This window comes from Podarcis pityusensis (genome assembly GCF_964106645.2).
Source record: "Podarcis pityusensis genome assembly, chromosome: 13".
Classification (NCBI taxonomy): Eukaryota; Metazoa; Chordata; class Lepidosauria; order Squamata; family Lacertidae; genus Podarcis; species Podarcis pityusensis.
Window position 1 is genome coordinate 38,160,478 of NC_138038.1, and position 18,077 is coordinate 38,178,554.

The window sequence follows — 18,077 nt, forward strand, 5'->3', positions numbered from 1 at the left end:
CCACGTTCACAGGCTTCTCCCGCCTGTGATTTTAACGGGTCTCCACCTTCGCCGTGGCGGCCAGACCCAGATTCCCACGGAGCGGATTCCTCCCGTCTCACAATGACTGTTAAAATCGTATAAATGTGCTTTAAACAAATGATGTGGGTACCTGAGAGTGCACCTCCAGTATGTTCAATATATTGGCTCTATTCCAGTATCACATCATGGTTTGCAGAAATCTTAATCTAGAAAAGAGATTGGGGTGGGGGGGCTGTGGCTCTCCAGATATAGTTGAACTCCAACTCCCATCAGTCCCAGTGATTATAGCTAATGGTCAGGGATGGTGGCAGGGCTCTCCAGCCCTTGTTTATAGGACCTGGTCTGCTTCTGATAGCAATCAGGTTTATTAGCCTGCTCCCATCTCTCTGGTGCCACAGCCTCTGGAGGTGGCTGTTACCACGGTTTGCTAAATTAGACAGGCTCTCGTGCCACAAAACGTTCAATCATGATTTCTATTTTGGTTTGCTGGCCGATCACAAACCCTAGTTTGCAATTCAGACATTGTGCCATGTCAAATTTGGCTTGGGAGTGACACTGTGAATCAAACCATCATCAAGGCACTTGAGTAAAAATTGCATGACCACATTTCTCTTTTTCAGGCCCTGCGCTTCTTGCCTATAACAACGGTCTATTCTCTGAGGCTGACTGGGAAGGGATCCAGAGTCCAGGCATCAGTCACAAGGAGGATGACCCTTCTACAGTTGGACGCTTTGGCTTGGGCTTCAATTCAGTTTACCATATCACAGGTGAGAAGTTCTGCCTGGCTCAATTTGGGAGATAGTCAGTCTTCAAAACAAGATGTCTTTGGGAGGAAGGCATAAGAATTATAGGGAAAAAGGCCTAGAAGACAGCTCAGGACCCCAAAACCTCAGGGACCACCTCTCTCTCCCCACATCGGCATACCTGGCCCCTCAATCATCCTCAGAGACCTTTGTCTGTGTACTTCTTCTGAGGGGGAGGGAATGGGAGAATGGGCTTTCTCAACAGTGGCTCCCCATTTGTAGAATGCTCTCCCCAGCGAAATATGCCTAATGCCATCATTGAGATGAGGGAAATTGAGAGAGATAAGGATGAATTGAAATAGGAGCATGAAGGGGGGAAAGGAACCAAGACTGGGGCACCCACATTTTAATGGCTGAATTCCTTCCCTTCACTCTGTTTAGATTTCCCATCTATACTTTCTGATGAATGTTTGGGGGTGCTGGACCCACAGCAGATGGCATTACATGACGGGGGTCAGCTCTGGGAGGTGAGTGAATGGGAAGAGGCATCCGACCAGTTCCAACCATTCTGGGCAGCACTGAAGTCTCTGGGCCAGCCTTGCCCAACTGCGGAGTGCCGCTTTCCAGGCACCCTGTTTCGCTTCCCGCTACGACAGAGTCCATCGAAGATCTCAGAAAATCTCTACAGTCCAGAACGGGTGCAGAAACTGCTGCTCTCGTTCGTGAATGATGCCCCCATTAGTTTGCTGTTCCTCAGGAACATCAAGAAACTGACGTTGGGTCTCATTGAGTCCGATGGTGCCATCCGTGAGCTGCTGAAGGCTGAGGCCACCACTCGCCCATTTAATGGGTTGGGCATGAGCCAAGGTGTGCTGGAAGTTGCAGAATGCAGTAGTGGAAAGGCAAACCTTGTCGATGATGCTATGGGCACTAAACTGGACATGGGTGTCCACATCAAAACACTTGCCCTATGTGGCACTGGGACTGGACAGGCCAGCAAGTGCAACTGGCTTGTGTTGTCTGCTGAAGCGAAAAAGGATGCCTTCCCAGAACTGTGGGATCTCGCAGTGAAGGTCAGCTCTAAGCCTGTGTTGTCCTTGGCTTACTGTTTGCAAGACAAGTGCATGGGACGCCTCAGCTGCGTCCTGCCGCTCCCGGCCACAGAGGAAAACACCACTGGATTGCCACTGCACATCAGTGCCCCTTTCCAGCTGACAGATGACCGAAGACACGTGCAGTGGTCTGAAGAGGGGTCCCAGGCGAGGGGAGCCGATGGTCGTTGGAACCACTTGCTTATGGAGGAGATGTTGCCTGTTGCTTATTGCCAAATGGTACTGCTGGCATCTACCTGTCCGGACAACCCATATGGGGCGTGGCCAGACCCAGACCAAAGCCAACAACTCCGATACAAGCCTTTAGTGGTTCAGATATGCCAGACACTGATGGACATGAAACTCTTGGTACGAGTCGGGGATGGGGAACCTCGTTTGCTCCACCCCTGCAAAGCCGTGATCTTGCCAGAGGTAGTGAGTGGTAAACCAGTAGAGAAGGCCCTGGAGAAGGCCCTCATTTTGGCAGGATCACCACTTGCAGCTGCTCCTCTCCATGTGCGCCGAGCTTTGGTGTGGGGTGCCAAAGGCAGGGCAGCGGTGCAAGAGGCCACACCGAAGTTTGTCAGGGAGACCCTGCGACGGACTACCAGTGTGTGGCATGGTATATCCTTGACAGAGAAACAGTTGCTGTTGGAGTACTTGGTTGGAGATGGGTGTTACCAGGAGCTGAAGAATCTGCCGCTGCTGCCGACAGCCAATGGAAACTTTACCTGCTTTGGAGATTCTGGAGAGACGGTCTTCCTCGAGAACCACAACTTCCCCAGGTGAGCAGTCTTGCCACATATGATCCCCAGGGTAAACCGGCATTGTCCTTTTCGCCCTACCACAGTTAAATGTCCTCTCCCTATTAGATGTTCCAATTAATGGACTTGCATAATGGTTAATGCACGCATGTGCACACGCACACATACACACCTTGCAAGGCAGTTCACAAATGTCTTCACTATGGCTCATTTCAGACATTGCACCAAACCAAGAGACAGAGGCCTTTATGCACTTTTTTCATATGCATAGCTCGGCTCAGTGTCTCCCCTAGCGCCAGCCTGCACTTCTTTGAGACCCAGTTTTCACTCTGAGAAATACTGCCCTACAGGATAAAGAGGCCCATGCTGCATTTCTTTGATTCCCTAAAATGGTTAGCCCCATAAATAAACCAGTGGCATTAACTGGGTGCTTGTTCCATAGTACATCCCTTTTCTTTGTCACCCTGCCTTTGTCCTTCCTAACTGACCTGTGGTTTCTTTCTGCCGATTTTGCAGGATCCTGTTGCCTGGCCTGGCTCACCGGTTCTTGCCCAAGGATCTAAACCCTGAGCTGCTGAAGCATCTGCAAACAATTGCAGAAAAGGGTGAGACTTTCAGTTTCCTGGGTGCACCATGATCAGCTTCTGGTGTTTTATGGGTTCCCCACCCTGGTGTCCTTCAGATGCTGTTAGACTACAACTCCTATTTTCACTGGCCATGCTAGACTTCAACTTCCTTCAGCCTCAGCCAGCATGGCCAACGGTCAGAGATTATGGGGATGGTAATCCACAGCATCCACAGGGCACCAGGCTGGCTGCCACCAGTGTAAATGTTCTACCATGTACAAACACATGCTTTTTACACACAGGTGCCATTTTCTCCTCCCAGCAACACTGTAAAATAGATTAGGTGGAAAGATAGTGAGCGTGACACCAAATAGCAGTAGAGTGGCTGTCTCCAGGTAAACAAATTAACTTCACAGCTAGTTTGGGCATTTGAACCCTTAAGCACAGGGTTGGGGAACATTTCCCCCCAGCCACCAGTAGAGATGGATCACTCTTGTCAAAGGTCTGATCTGATTGCTTGCAGTGGATTCCGCCACCCTTCCATCATTCTCTGTTGGGTCGTCCTCCACCACCTGCATGAAATTAGAGCAAGGGCTGAAGGTTGTCCCCCTTTGCCTTAGTCTTATTTTCTAATCCAGGGGCAGGCAACATTTGGCCCTCTCGATGTTGACGAACTACAACTTTCACCAGCTCCCTTAATCATGGCCAATGGCCTGGGATGATGGGAGTTGTAGTTCAGCAATATCTGATGGGCCACAGTTTGCATCTGCCTGCTGTAATCACTACACCACGCTGGTTTTTGGTACGCTGATCAGTTTCAGGCTCACTTTGCTTCAGCAGTGCTCTAGCATCATTGTGATACCAAATCATTCACAGACCTATACATATTGGAGTTCAGTTGCATCCAAAGTAGTTTTCAGTGCTGGGCATAGAAGTCGTGTATACATAGCCACTTTGCTCCCAACAGGAAATGTAAGTGCACACAAATGGTGGTTGCTGATTTCTTTCTCTCTCTCTCTCTCTCTCTCTCTCTCTCATATTCAGGGTTATTCAGGAACTTTGTTTCCATGGATCAAAATGTCATTGAGCAGAACCTTCGTGGATCTCTCCCTAAGGACTGGGTCAGCAGCAACCCTGCTCCTGTATCTTGGTGCCCAAAGGAGTACCCAAAACAGCCCCCGCTTGAGTGGCTTTCTGCTTTCTGGAGTTTCCTGAGTCGCCATGCTCCCTCCCTGGCACCCTTCAAGGGATGCCCCCTGATACCACTGACTCCTCTACAGAACTCCCACAGTGGAATCCAATTGGCACGGCTGCTGCCTCAGCCTACTCTGCTGTTCCAGAGCCACGAGGGGCGTTGTCTGCCGGACGAAGTGGCTGGCATTCTGGAGAGACTGGGATGCACTGTGGTCCGGAGCTGGCAGCCAGAATGGTGCCACCGCCAGCTGAGAGAGTACGTCCTAGAACCCATGCCTGGGAGTGTCTTGCAGGTCTTTGCCCATTTAGGGGTGGCATCTGTGGCTGGTCGCGTTGCATCTCTGCCCACCTGCCAAATCAAGAGCCTGAGTGCTTTTTTCTCCACGGCTGCGTCGCTTTCCCCCAAAGAAGCCGAAGTCCTAACTGAGTTGCCGCTCTTCTTCAAGATGCCCTCCCTCCTTCCACCCACCAGGTCTGGCTTGGTGCCAGCCCAGCACCACCTGGCTTTAGAGAAGAACCTGGTTCCACCAGTGCCCTCGGATCTGCTAACTCCAGAGCCTGTGCTGTTGTGTCATAATGAAGCTGAACGCCACCTGCTCTTGCTAATCGGGCAGAAGCTCCTGGGGACGCCAGATCTGTGCCTGCTGTGCATCAAGGCGATGACGAAGGGGGCATATGCCAGTTGGGCACAGGAAGCCAAGCGGCTCATGCTGTGGGTGCTGCACAATGGGGACTCCCTCTTCAGCCAGAGCCGAGAGCTGCAAACTTTGTGTCGTGAGCTGCCATTCCTGGATTGCGGATCAGGAAGGTTGGGCAGGCCCAGTGACCTCTATGATCCAGAGAATCGCACTTTGCAGGATTTATTGAGACCTTGCCGCTTCCCCACAGGGCCCTTCGGGGAGCCAGCAGCACTGCGAATCCTTCGTGTTCTGGGCCTGAAATCTGATCTCAGTGCTGTCTGTCCAGCAGATGCATTGATGGCTGCGGAGGAAGTTGGTCAACTGCAAGAGGCTGCAGATGCCAGTGCCAAATCACAGGCACTCATCCGGGTCTGCAATGAGACTCCTCTACTCTCACGCTTCTCCTTAAAGGAGCTGAAGCGGCTGCGGTCCCTGCCTTGGGTGCCCGCCACCAACACTTCCACATTGGCGGCAGCTGGAGATTTCTTGGCACCTGAATTGCTTCGCTCGGAGAGGTACGCTGCTCTTGTCGGGCTGGTCATGGGACTGACTAATGCTTTTCGGCCAGAAGCTGCAAAAGAACTGGGTCTGGAGAACTCTCCTCCACCAGAGAAAGTGATGGAGAATCTAGCTGCCTTGGCACAGGGATGTCACCCTGAGGAGGCCTTTGTGTTAACTACAAAGCTGCACAGCATCTATCGGCACATGCAACAGCACCTGAGGGACTTCCAGAAGCCACCTGTGGGACCTGTGGTGTGGAATGGGACTGGCTTCTCATTGGCTGCAGATGTGGTGCTGGCCTACCCTGATGGCTTAGACCTTACAGCCCTGATGTCACGAGTGCCTCTGGACTTCCAAGGTTACAGCCAGCTGTTTGCAGCATGGGGGGTCCATAAGTTACCAAAAGAGGAGGAAGTGTGCCAAGCAATGCAGAAGTTGGCAGATCAAATCAATGCCCGACCACAAGGCGGCATGCATGCTGAACTGCTCCTCGTGATAGCTGTCCTGGACTGGCTGTGCGCTCATGGCTACCATGGAGAAAGGGAAATGCCAGTGCCTGTGCGGATTCAAGGACTGTCCGGTTTTGTTCTACGCCCGGCCAGTTCTGTGCTGTACTGTGACATGGATCGGGCACACCTTGCTGAGCTGGATGGCGACCCACCTACTTTGGTGCACGAATCTGTTTCCTCTGCCACTGCTACCTTCCATGGTGTGGAAATGCTAAGCACACGGTTTTCAGGCTTGGAAGTGTTGGAGGCTCAGGCGTGGGGTCCTTCGGAGCCAATCACCCTCCGGATCCGTAACATCCTTCGTGAATACAGCCAGGATGCAGATGTGTTCCTGGAACTGCTGCAAAATGCTGAGGATGCTGGCGCCCAAACTTGCCGCTTCCTAGTCGATCTCCGTGAGCATAACGGTACCACTGAAGGACTCCTGGACCCGGGCATGGCTGCCTGCCAGGGCCCCGCACTTTGGGCCCAGAATGATGCGTTCTTCACCGAGACAGATTTCTCTAACATCATCCGTCTAGGTGCAGCTACCAAGGAACGGCAGGATGACAAGATTGGTCGCTTTGGGCTGGGCTTCTGCACTGTCTACCACATCACTGATGTGCCCTCTCTTCTCAGTGGCCACACCATGCTCATCTTTGACCCAAACATCACCCACCTTCGGAAGCATATCCGTAATTCAGGCCAACCAGGCATGCGTCTCACATTGAACCGAAAAGTCGCCGCTGGATTTCCTGAACAATTTCGACCATTCAAAGGAATCTTTGGCTGTCAACCTGGAGATGATTACCAAGGCACGCTCCTCCGCCTGCCCTTCCGCACTGAGGAGGAGGCAGAGGACTCTCAGATCTGCCGTGATCCATTTGGACCCAGTCGAATCAAATCCTTGCAAATTGGTTTCCAGGAGATGTACAAGTACCTGCTGATCTTCCTGAGAAAAGTGCAGGAGGTGTCACTGACCCACCTTCCTCATGGTTCCAGTTCCCCAGAAACCACCCAGCCATTAGCCACAGTGAGCAGGAAAGCACTTGTCAGGATGGGTACGTCCACTATTGTGCAGTTGACAGCAACATGGAAGTCGAGTGTGGTCACCAGCCATTACCTGCTGCACTCCTGCTCTGCTCAAGGAGAAGCCCTTCAGGTCTTCAAACAGGGAAAAGAAAAGGATGTCCATTTCTCGCCTCCTGTTGCTAGCGTTGCTTTGCCCCTCCGCCCCGCCACTGCTGCTGGAAAATGGGTTCCAGATGTAGATGGTTTTAAGGGCCGTGCCTTCTGCTTTCTACCTCTTCCTATTGAAACTGGACTCCCGTTGCATCTCACGGCAGTCTTTGCTGTGCAGAGTAATCGCAAAGGACTCTGGGAAGCTACTGAGAAGGGGAAATGGAACAAGGCGCTCTTACGGGATTCCGTGCTGGGTGCCTGGCTTGGAGCACTGTCCCTGCTCCGGGACATGTACGAGGAAGGATTGCTGGAGGACTATGAGTACCATGCTTTCTGGCCTGACGTGCGCAGTGCCAAGCACCCATTCAGTGAAACAGTCAAGGCCTTCTACCAAGCCTTAGTCAATGGTGTTGATGGGGAACAGCCAGTTCTCTTTTCTGATGGACAGCGATGGTGCCCAGCCCAGGATGCCTGTATCCTCAATTCTGACATTACCTGTCAGGAGCATCTGGAACCTATAGCTTTCAGGGTCTTCTCTTTACTTTTGCCAGAGCCAAAGATGGCAGTGTCAGTTCCAGATTGGGTGAAGATGAACTTCAGAGATTGCATCCAGGGGGACGTCCTGTTGCCAAACACCTACAATTGGGCACGATTCCTCTGTGAGCTTGTTTTGCCCAATCTTGCTCAGCTGGCAGTGCCTGATCGCGATGTCCTCATTCTTCGTGCTCTGGATATGAATGATGCTGGCGTGAATAAGATCCTGACATCCTGGCCTTGCATTCCAACTGTCCCCAATAGTTTGCTGAGAAACATTAAAGAACTTGTACACCCAAGGGGCTGCGCTGCACCTCTCTACGCTCCTGAAGATGGCCGTTTCCCCACAGGCACAGGGTTTCTGGAACCAGAGAGGCTGTTGCGCTTGGAGCATCTTGGCATGGCCAAAGATTGTGTAGAAATGGAGGAACTGATAGCCCGAGCCAGAACTGTGGCAGCCTTGTGGAGTCATGACCCAGTCAAGGCCTGCCAGCGTGCCCGCTGCATCCTAGAGCTCCTTGAGGACCACCTGCAAGAAAGCTACAGCAACACTACCCAGGTTACTTTCAGAGACATTCCCTTCTTGCCAGCAGTACTACCTGCTAACCAACGCAAACTCTGCTGCCCCAAAGAGGTTTACTACCATAAGCTGCACCCCCTGGTAGGCTTGACTGAGCCTGTCCTGGACAAGACAGCCCTTGGTAAAGGCTTGAAGCTCTCCATGGAGCTAAAGGAATTCCTAGGACTGAATCGTCAGCCACCAATATCTACAGTGCTGACGCAACTGGAGGAAGCATCACGTAGTTCCAATGCCCTGTCCAGAATGGAGCTGGGAAACATAGCACAAATCTGCTATGCGTTCCTGAATAAAATAGTGCAGATGAACCCTCTGTCCAAGGTGGAGGTGTCCCAAAGGGCAAGGACATTCCCCTTTGTTTTCATGGACACTGGCTTTGTGTCAGTGTGCAGTGTGGCCCATTGCCTGTTCTTTGATGCTGCTCCATACCTCTTCCAGCTGCCTCAGGAGTACCAGAAGCAAAAGATGCTGTGGGAGTGTGTTGGGTTGCCTGCGACTTTCAAAGTGAAGGACTATGCCACTGTGTTGCAGACTTTGGCCAAGGAGGGAGCTGGACAGTCTCTTTCCAAAGGGCATCTGGACCTAGTTGTCAGGTTGATCACTGTAGGGCTGGCCGAGGCCCTGCCAGAGGGTCAACAGTTGAGTCCTTATGAAGCCCAGAGTGTCTTTTTCCCAGACAAACACAAAGTCCTTCGTCCATTGCCCAAACTCCTCTTTGATGACACACCATGGCTTCCACATGAGAAAGGGACCCTGCTCTGTCATGCCATGATCCCGCGGGAAATTGCTATGCGCTGTGGCATTCAGACCACAAAAGGTCGTGTCTTGTCACGCCAGCGGATTCAGGGTCTCTCTTCCTGGGCCACAGATTTTGGAGCCAAGGAAGAAATCTGCACCCGGCTGGCCAACATCCTCGGTGACTACTCCTCTTCACAGGATGTGCTGAAGGAGCTGCTGCAGAATGCAGACGATGCTGGTGCAAATCTTGTCCACTTTGTCTGGGATCGGCGACAGCACCCGACTGATCGCGTCTTCAGCAAGGAGTGGAATGAACTTCAAGGCCCGGCACTTTGCATCTACAATGACCGCACCTTCCAGAGGTGTGACATAGAAGGGATCCAGCGCTTGGGCTCTGGTGGCAAAGGTGGGAGGAGAGATGCTACCGGCAAATATGGACTAGGTTTCAATACAGTTTATCACTTGACTGACTGCCCTGCCTTTGTGACGGGGGACAGTGCTCTGTGCGTCTTTGACCCCATGTTGCACTACCTCCCTGATTCTGATGAGATCTCACCTGGTGGAATGTACAACCTTGCTAAAGAAGTCAAAGACACCATCCGTGATGTTTATAATACCTTTTTACCTGATGTGTTTAACTTGGAACAAGGCACAGTTTTCCGGTTACCCTTACGTACTCCTGATGGTGCAGCCTCATCCCGTATCTGCCAGAGCTCTGTGTCCGAGCAAGACATGAAGAAAATTGTGGTGGCTCTCATTGAAGAAGCCGACAGCCTTGTGATGTTCCTCAACCACGTTCGCTGCGTGGTCTTCTCTATAATAAGTGAGAGGGGAGGGACACCGAAGGAGGTGCTGCGGGTAGAGGCTGAAGGTGGTGAGCCTGAAAGACTGGAATACCAGAAACGTCTCCAACAGGCTGCTGCAGCAGGTGGAATGGATGATGGCGAGCCAATGAGAGTCTTCTACAGAATGAAGGTGAAGAGTAGTATCTCCGAAGTTTCCAGCAACTGGCTGGTAGGTAGGCAGATTGGGCTTGAGAGTGACAATACCGTGCAAAACATGGACTTGGCGTGTGGGGGTGTGGCAGCTTGTTTTGACGGACGGCCACCTGGTAGGGCCTTCTGCACACTGCCGCTTCTGGAAGAAACAGGCCTTCCCATCCACATCAATGGGAACTTTGCTGTGGACTCTGCTCGCCGTGGCTTGCGGAAGGATGATGGTGAAGGTGGTGCCAATATGTCCTGGAATAACTTGCTGCTGCAGTGTCTCATTGCCCCATTGTACTGCCACTTGCTTTATGAGCTGCGCCAGGCACTGAATGATACACCACTGCAGTTCCACTCCCTGACTGCATGTGAGAAGTGGTTGGAATCAAACTATTTGCAGTATTTCCCATTTGTGACAAGGGATGTCCCCCCAGCATGGCAACAGCTGGTGACCCGTGTGTATGAACTGGCATACATGGAGCAGCTTCCCTTGGTCCCTGTGTACCAGAAGGAGATTAATTTCAAGTATAGATTTAAGGTGGAAGAAGTGAGTGTGCACTGGAGTGCACCCAGACTGGGCCACCCAACCAATGATCCCTATTTCCTGCAGTCTGAGATAAGTGAGGTTCTTGAGCTTACTCTTCAGAGTCTGGGCATGAATTTTGTCCCTGCCTTCCAACATTTGCAATTGGTACGCGACCATTTTGTCAAGGCAGGAGTTGATATCCTAACCCTCGATTCTCCTTCCCTCTGCTGCTTCCTCAAGAACCTGCCCAACTTTCTCCTGCCCTGCCCACTTCATCTGACACCTGTGAAGAATAGCTGCTACTGTTCTGCTCTCCTCGAGTTCTGCCTCAGTAAGCTTCTTCCTGATGACAAAAGCTGCCTGGAAGGTCTCCCTTTGCTGGTGACCCAAGATAACATGCTGAGGTGCTTCACTCAGCAGTGTCCTCCATACCATAGCAGTGTGCACAGTCTTTTCCCACACCATCAGGACTGTTTCTTTGGCTGCCGAATTGATGGAAAGGCCAGGCAGCTATTAGTAAATATGGGATTCCTAAAGGATTTTACACTCTCTAATTCTGTGGCCTTCATCAAGGAGATGCTGTCTTTGGACAACAGGGTCAGTACTGATAAAGGCCAGGAATGGCTCAGTGAATTGTGGGCTTTCTTTGAGAACCAGATTTGCATGACTGCGAATTCAGACACAATGAAAAATATGTTTGCAGAGCTAGTTTCCCTCTTCAAAGGTTGTGCCATGCTCCCTGTGTGTTGTGGCTGCACTAAGTTCTTGGTTCCCCTTGAGTCCCTCAACACGATAATGCCTGGGCAAGCAAGCACTGTTACTGAAATTCTCCACAAACTGGGCTTTTCCAAGTTGGACTCCTCTCTTTTGCCTCCAAAGCTCGCTGCACATTGCATTCTGCCATGTGTGTTGCAGATCGAGAATCCTACAGTAGTGCTGGAACAACTGGCAGCTCATCATGACCTGTGTTGGGATGCGCTCAAAGGGTGGGAGTTTGAAGCGCTGTTGCGGTTCCTAAGCAGCCAACTGGAGACGCTGAAGAATGACCATGGATCGCTAAGCAAGTTGAAATCCTTGCCTGTGTTTAAAACACACCAAGGGAAGCACGTTTCGTTGGCTTCGTACGGGAATATCTACATCTTGGAATCAAAGATTCCAAAGGAAACCAAGAAATTCCAGGAGCTTTATGAGGTAGATGAGAAGACTGTCCTGCTGAGTGATAGCTCGCTGAACCGACATCTCAGTAAGAGCTTGAATATTGGTGTAATGAACGATTTGCAGCAGTTTGTACAGCAGCTTTTGCCTCGGCTGCCCCATCTCCCCGAAGCTCGTGTACTGGAGGCTGTGAGATTACTCCTCCTTATCAAGAGGCATTATCCTGAGGAATATCAGGCCGAGAAAAAGACAGTGGTGACAACATTCCAGTCTTTTGCCTTCATCCGGGACAAGCAAGGTGTGATGCGTCCTGTGTCCTACTTTTATGAGGAGAAAATGTGTTTCAAGGAGTTGAGAATGGATTCTCTGTTCGTGCCACGCAAATTCTATGACTCAGTGTGGCCAGAGAATATAAGGGAGTTGAAAGAGTTCTTACTTGATGTGGGCTTGCGGCAAGAGATCTCTGAGGAATACTTTCGAGTGTTGGCTACCCAAATTGCAAAAGAAGCATTGAGGGCTGGAAAACTGAAGGATGGTGCCCATGATCTTGATAAAAGGAGGAGAGCACTCTGGAGCTACTTGCTTTCCAGTGAAACCTTCTCAGAGGCCTTCCTGAAAACAGTGTCCAAGATCCGTTTCCTATTGCCAAAGAAGATCTCTGAAGATCTGTGTTGCCTTCACTCGCCATACGTGCAGTGTAATACTCCTGTGGCACCCCAAGGTTCCTTGTTAACTGTGAAAGCAGACCTGGTGTGGACTTCAGCGGTCATTCTGCCTTCTGTTCTATATGTTGGGGAAAATAAAGAAACCATCCTAAAACAACTGGGAGTGCTGCGCACCTTGCCAGCCCATTTAGTCTTGGAGAATCTAAGAAACGTATGCCAGGCACCATGTGACACTCCGAAAGCTAGGAAAACTCGAGAGGATGTCCTAAAGTCAGCTTATGGCTATTTGTCGCAACAGCAAACGTTAGAGACTGGCTGCTTAAAGGGATTCCCTGTGGTACTAGTGGATGGCGGTGAGGTAGCAGAGGCCCAGAATGTGGTGGTCTCATTAAAATACCCAAAGGACTTCCGGCCGTATCTTTACAAGCTACCACCAAAGCTAGCTGCCTATATGGATGTCCTGGAGAAATTGGGAGTGGAAGATGAGGCAAGCATCCATCACTATGCCAGTGTTCTGGCCAGAATTCATGCAGAGACTGTAAGGCAGGCTAAACTGCATGCCAACCTCACCAAAACAGTGCTCAGGGCCACTCAGTTCCTCTTCCAGCTCTTAGATGAAGCAAAGGATCAAATGGATTTCTCAGAGCTGAAAGAACTGCATCTGCCTTGTGCTGATGGGAAGCTATATCCATCAAACAGCCTCATCTTTAGTTTTTACAAGTCTGGCCAGGAACCCCAGGGCTTGCAGTGCAAATTTCGCTTTCTGATAGATCTCTCAATATGTCAGCTACCTCATGACAAGTATGAGCAGCAGAGGCTTCTGCATTGGCTGCCTGAAGCCTTGCGCCCCAAGAACTTGTTAGATATCATTGAAGAGCAGCTGGAAGAGTCCTCTCTGAAACTCTGTACCTATGGGGAACACTGTGAGTTCCAAAACTGGCTACAAGAACTACTCATGTCTTGCAAGTTCCAGCATGCTCTGGTTGCACTGCTTAAATGGCAGGGTGGGACAAAAGTAGAGGAAGTGGAATGCATGTTTGAAGGACGCTTCTCACCAGAGCGGCTAGAAGTGGTTTGTTGTGAAAAAGTGTGCACAACCATGGTGCACAATTCGCAGAGTGTGGAAGGAACCCAGTGTGCCAAGACAGTGTATGCTGCAACAATGCCAGATGGCAAACTGCAGCTTTACCTTGCACACCAGGAGAGCAAAGATGTACGGTGGGCTGTGGAGTTCTCTGGCAATTTAGCCACAGAACTGAATAGGCTTTTAGGACAAAGATTTAGCCCGTGGACCCTGATGGTCCTTGAGCAGATTTTGGTTTGCCAAAGGCCTAAGGAAATTGCTGAGGTGCTAGAGAAAAACAAAGTGCCCTTGCAGCTGCCAGCAAACCTAAATGCCTATGTCAGGGAACTGCCATCGGAAGGAAGGGAAGTGAAAGGGCTCACACAGGTTGGGAGAGACTCAGCAGCTGAAGAGGGAACCAGTAGGGGGAGAGGAGCTGGGCTGAGGGAAAGGGAGCTGGAGGGATGGCTCAGAGACACTTCCAGCGAAAACAGTGGGGAGGTTTCAGGACCTCCTGTAGGGACACCCACTCCTCGCCGGAAACTGTCACGCAGAGAGTCCAGAAGACGTGTTTCCGTTAAGGAGCTTTTATGTTGGAAGCGATTCCGAAAGCAACCACTGTCGGAATCTGCCAGCGACTGACGGAGCCATGTTTAAGGGGCTCCGTTACAGACAGAGGTTTGCAAACTTGACCAAACTCTGAGGGACTAGGATTTTACACACAAGCAGCTCATCGTCCCATCACAGCATTCCGACAGTCTTCGTGAGCAGCTTGTGCAGGAGAAGGCATCATGAGCAACCCAGCCGGAACCGGAGAAGCAGGAGCTGGAGCGGGTCCAAGCCTGGAAGAAAGGTACCGGGTGTTGGAGGTCCAGCTAGCGCTGCAGACGGCGAGGCTTGAGGAGAGGAGGGCTCAGGATGCAGACAAAAAGGGGAAAGACACCCAGCTCGTCAGAAAGGTACCAGGATTGGTGCAGAAGTTTGGGGGGGAGCCCAAAGACTATCATGGCTTTCGGACAGAGATGCAATATGCCCTCAATCTGCAGTTTGATGAATTCCCTGACGAGGAATCAAGAGTGGCTTTCGTGATTGGGCATCTTGAAAAGGGGGCGAGAGACTGGGTTAGACCCCTGATGGCAGCGAATAGTGACGTCCTAAAGGACACGATGAAGTTCTTTCGCGCCATGGATCTGATGTTTTCCAGCGATATTGAACAGGGAGTGGTCCGCAGACAGTTAATGGCTTGCAAACAGGGGAGCCGATCTGTCCGTGAGTACTGGACTGAATTCACCATGTTGATCCATAAATTGGGGTGGGATCTATCGGCGGAACCCATTCAAATGCTTTTTGAAGAAGGGCTTTCTTCGGCTGTGAAAGACGAACTTTCCCGGGCGCCCAGGGCGGAGTCTATGGACCAGCTGACCAAATCAGCGCTGACCATAGGAGCGCGCCAGGAGGCGAGAGCATTGGAGAGGCGGGAAGGGAAGGGGGAACGTTGGAAGGAGTTCCGCATTCCAGACATTCCAGAGCCAACTTTCCCGCCGGCAGAGCCGATGGAAATCGGAACAGCGCGCGCGCGCGCAGTTTCAAAGCCCAGTGAGGGGGGAAAGAAGGAGGGAAAAGGCGCCCGGAAATGCTATCTCTGCCAACAGCCAGGTCACTTTGCCAGAGTCTGCCCCCAGAGGAAGGAATGGCAAGGGATGGTAGGAGCTGTGGAGGGAAGAGAGGAAGAAATACCGAAGCAAGTAAAAGCCAACGCCTGGCTGCCACCGTCGGGGCACAGCAGTCAGGCCAAAGAGCAGTGAAAGTGCCCACGCCAGAACCTCCTAAACCCGCCCTAGTGATAGAAGTGGCGCTAGAGCTGCCAAACGGACACCCTCTAAAGATAAAGGCGCTGTTGGACTCAGGCAGCTCCTGCAATTTCATGAGCAAAGAGTTTGCAGCTGAACACCAGATACAGACGATCCCTTTAAGCAACCCCCTGCAGGTGACCACGATCGATGGCAGGGAGCTGTTGGGAGGAGAAGTCAGCTTGCAGACCGTCCCAATGATAATGAAGGTGGCAAGGCACACCGAACTGATAGCGTTTAATGTGGCCACCTTGGGAGGAGCTCCCATTATATTGGGGATGAGCTGGCTAGCGTTACATGATCCGCTGGTGGGCTGGCATCAGAGAGTGGTTTCTTTTGGTTCAGCACATTGCTTAGAACACTGCAAAGAGGGAAAGGATTTGGCAGGGGCCCAAGCCACCCTAGCAGGGACTGAAGTAACGGAGAACGTGAAGGTACCACGACAATACGCAGATCTCCGCGACGTCTTCAGCGAAAGGGAAGCTGACCAATTACCCCCGCATAGACCCTTTGACTGTCAAATCAATTTACTCCCTGGGGCACAGCTCCCTGTAGGCAAGCTGTACGCCATGTCAGACAGAGAGATGCAGGAGCTAAGAGAGTTCATTGACAAGAACCTGAAGAGAGGGTTCATCAGAGAGTCCAGGGCGGTGGGGGGCAGCCCAGTGTTTTTTGTGGATAAAAAAAACACGAACAAGCCGAGGCTTGTGTGTGACTTCAGGGCCTTAAATGCAGTGTCAGAACCAGTGGCTTTCCCTATGCCCAGGATTGACGACATTTTGACAAGGGTCAGGAAGGGAAAGATTTTTACTAAACTGGACCTAAGGGGGGCGTACAACCTGATACGAATAAGGAAGGGGGATGAATGGAAAACCACCATGTTCACCCCTTTGGGGGCATTTGAATATTTAGTTATGCCCTTCGGCCTACAAGGAGGCTCCGCGTGCTTTCAATCGTTTATGAACCACGTCCTGGGGCCTTTGCTTTACAAGAATTGTGTGGCCTTCTTAGACGACGTGTTGGTGTATTCTGAGAATGAGGAGCAGCATGTGAGAGACGTCAGAGAAGTGTTGAGCAGGCTGCAAGCCAACCAGCTGTGGGTGAAACTGGAGAAGTGTCAGTTTCATACCAAGGAGGTGGAATTCCTGGGGTATCGCCTGTCAGACAAGGGATTGGCCATGGATCCCGGCAAGGTCCAGGCGGTGCTGGAATGGAAAACACCCAAAACAAGGAAGGATGTGCAGAGGTTCCTAGGATTTGGGAACTTCTATCGTAAGTTCATCCGAAACTTTGCCCACCTGACGGCGCCCATTACGGACTGTCTCAGCAGTAAGAAGAAGTTCGTTTGGACTGAGGAGGCGGAGCGAGCATTTGAGGAACTAAAAAGGGCCTTCGCCTCGGAACAACAACTCCTGCATGTGGATTTACAAAAACCGATGAGAGTGGAAACTGACGCATCAGACAGAGCGATTGGGGCGGTGCTTCTGCAGCCAGGGAAGGAGGAGTCAGAGTGGAGACCGTGTGCCTTTTTTTCGCGAAAGCTGAACAAATCCGAGAGGAACTACACGGTGTATGACCGAGAACTACTAGCCATTCATGAGGCGTTCCGGAGATGGAGGCACCTGCTAATTGGCGCACAACATAAGGTGCAAGTGTGCACTGACCACAAGAACCTAGAGTATTGGAGGACGGCACGAGTGCTCAACCAACGGCAAGTGAGATGGGCCCAGGAGTTCTCCAAATTTAACTTTGAGATTTGTTACGTGCCAGGCCCAGAGAACATTAGGGCGGACGCTCTCTCACGCAAACCTGAATATTTGGAGGAGGAGGGAGCACCCGAAGAGAGACATGTCATTCCAGAGGACCGCTGGGTGTGTGGGGCGGCATTGGTGGGACAAAGAGAACTGGTAGAGGAAACAGAGAATGATGAATACGCCCAGAATAAGCTCAGAGGTCTTAGGGGTGAGGGAGAGGAACCAGGGGGTTTCGAGGAAAGAAATGGAGCTTTGTATTACAAAGGGGCACTGTATATCCCTGAAGGAGACTTAAGAGGGAGGGTACTCAAGCAGTTGCACGACAGCCCCACGGCGGGGCATTTTGGACAACACAAAACCATGTGGTTGGTCACCAGGGAATTTTGGTGGCCTAAGGTGAGGGAAGATGTACGGGAGTATGTAAGACGGTGTGAGCAATGCCAGCGAGCCAAAGGGGAGAGGCGGGCACCGGCGGGGCTATTAGAACCCTTACCAACCCCAGAACGACCTTGGGAGGCAGTGTCGATAGATTTTATGACTGATCTGCCGAAGTCCAAGGGGAAAACAGCCATCATGGTGGTGGTAGACCTACTAACAAAGATGTGCCACTTTGTAGCCTGCTCGCATGCAGTCACGGCGGAAGAGACAGCGAAGTTATTTGTAGAACACATTTTTAGGTTGCACGGGGTGCCATTGAGGGTGGTCTCAGACCGAGGAAAACAATTTACGTCCAGGTTCTGGAGGAAGCTCATGAGCTTACTGCAGGTGGAGGTCAACTTTTCGACTGCCCGGCACCCTGAAACCAACGGGCAGGCGGAAAGAGCAAACGGGGTCCTCCAGCAATACCTGAGGTGTTATGTCAATGACAGAGAGAATGACTGGGTAGAAAAGTTGGCGCTGGCGGAATTTGCCTACAACAATGCCGAGAATGTGTCCACAGGGATGAGCCCCTTCTTGGCTAATTATGGGTGTCATCCCAGGGCTTTCCCAGGGGGAGAA

At 51.4% G+C, this 18,077-nt stretch overlaps 1 protein-coding gene and 1 long non-coding RNA gene across 5 annotated transcripts in view; one reads left to right on the forward strand and one right to left on the reverse strand.

Moving 5' to 3' along the window:
- The window catches only part of LOC308460720, a 40,927-nt gene that overhangs the window by 16,686 nt on the left and 6,164 nt on the right, over nucleotides 1–18,077 (reverse strand). For 3 of the 4 annotated variants that reach the window (XR_013978749.1, XR_013978750.1, XR_013978751.1), the window contains exon 4: nucleotides 3,108–3,202. The exons of the other annotated variant lie outside the window; for it this stretch is intronic. This is a non-coding gene — a long non-coding RNA (uncharacterized lncRNA). The remainder of the gene's footprint in view (nucleotides 1–3,107; nucleotides 3,203–18,077) is intronic. 4 annotated transcript variants of the gene reach the window in all.
- The window catches only part of LOC308460719 (sacsin-like), a 30,292-nt gene that overhangs the window by 10,083 nt on the left and 2,132 nt on the right, over nucleotides 1–18,077 (forward strand). Inside the window, exons 5-8 of the mRNA XM_080977234.1 lie at nucleotides 642–788; nucleotides 1,206–2,640; nucleotides 3,136–3,224; nucleotides 4,230–13,808. Coding sequence (XP_080833360.1) covers nucleotides 642–788; nucleotides 1,206–2,640; nucleotides 3,136–3,224; nucleotides 4,230–13,808 — 11,250 coding nt within the window. The remainder of the gene's footprint in view (nucleotides 1–641; nucleotides 789–1,205; nucleotides 2,641–3,135; nucleotides 3,225–4,229; nucleotides 13,809–18,077) is intronic.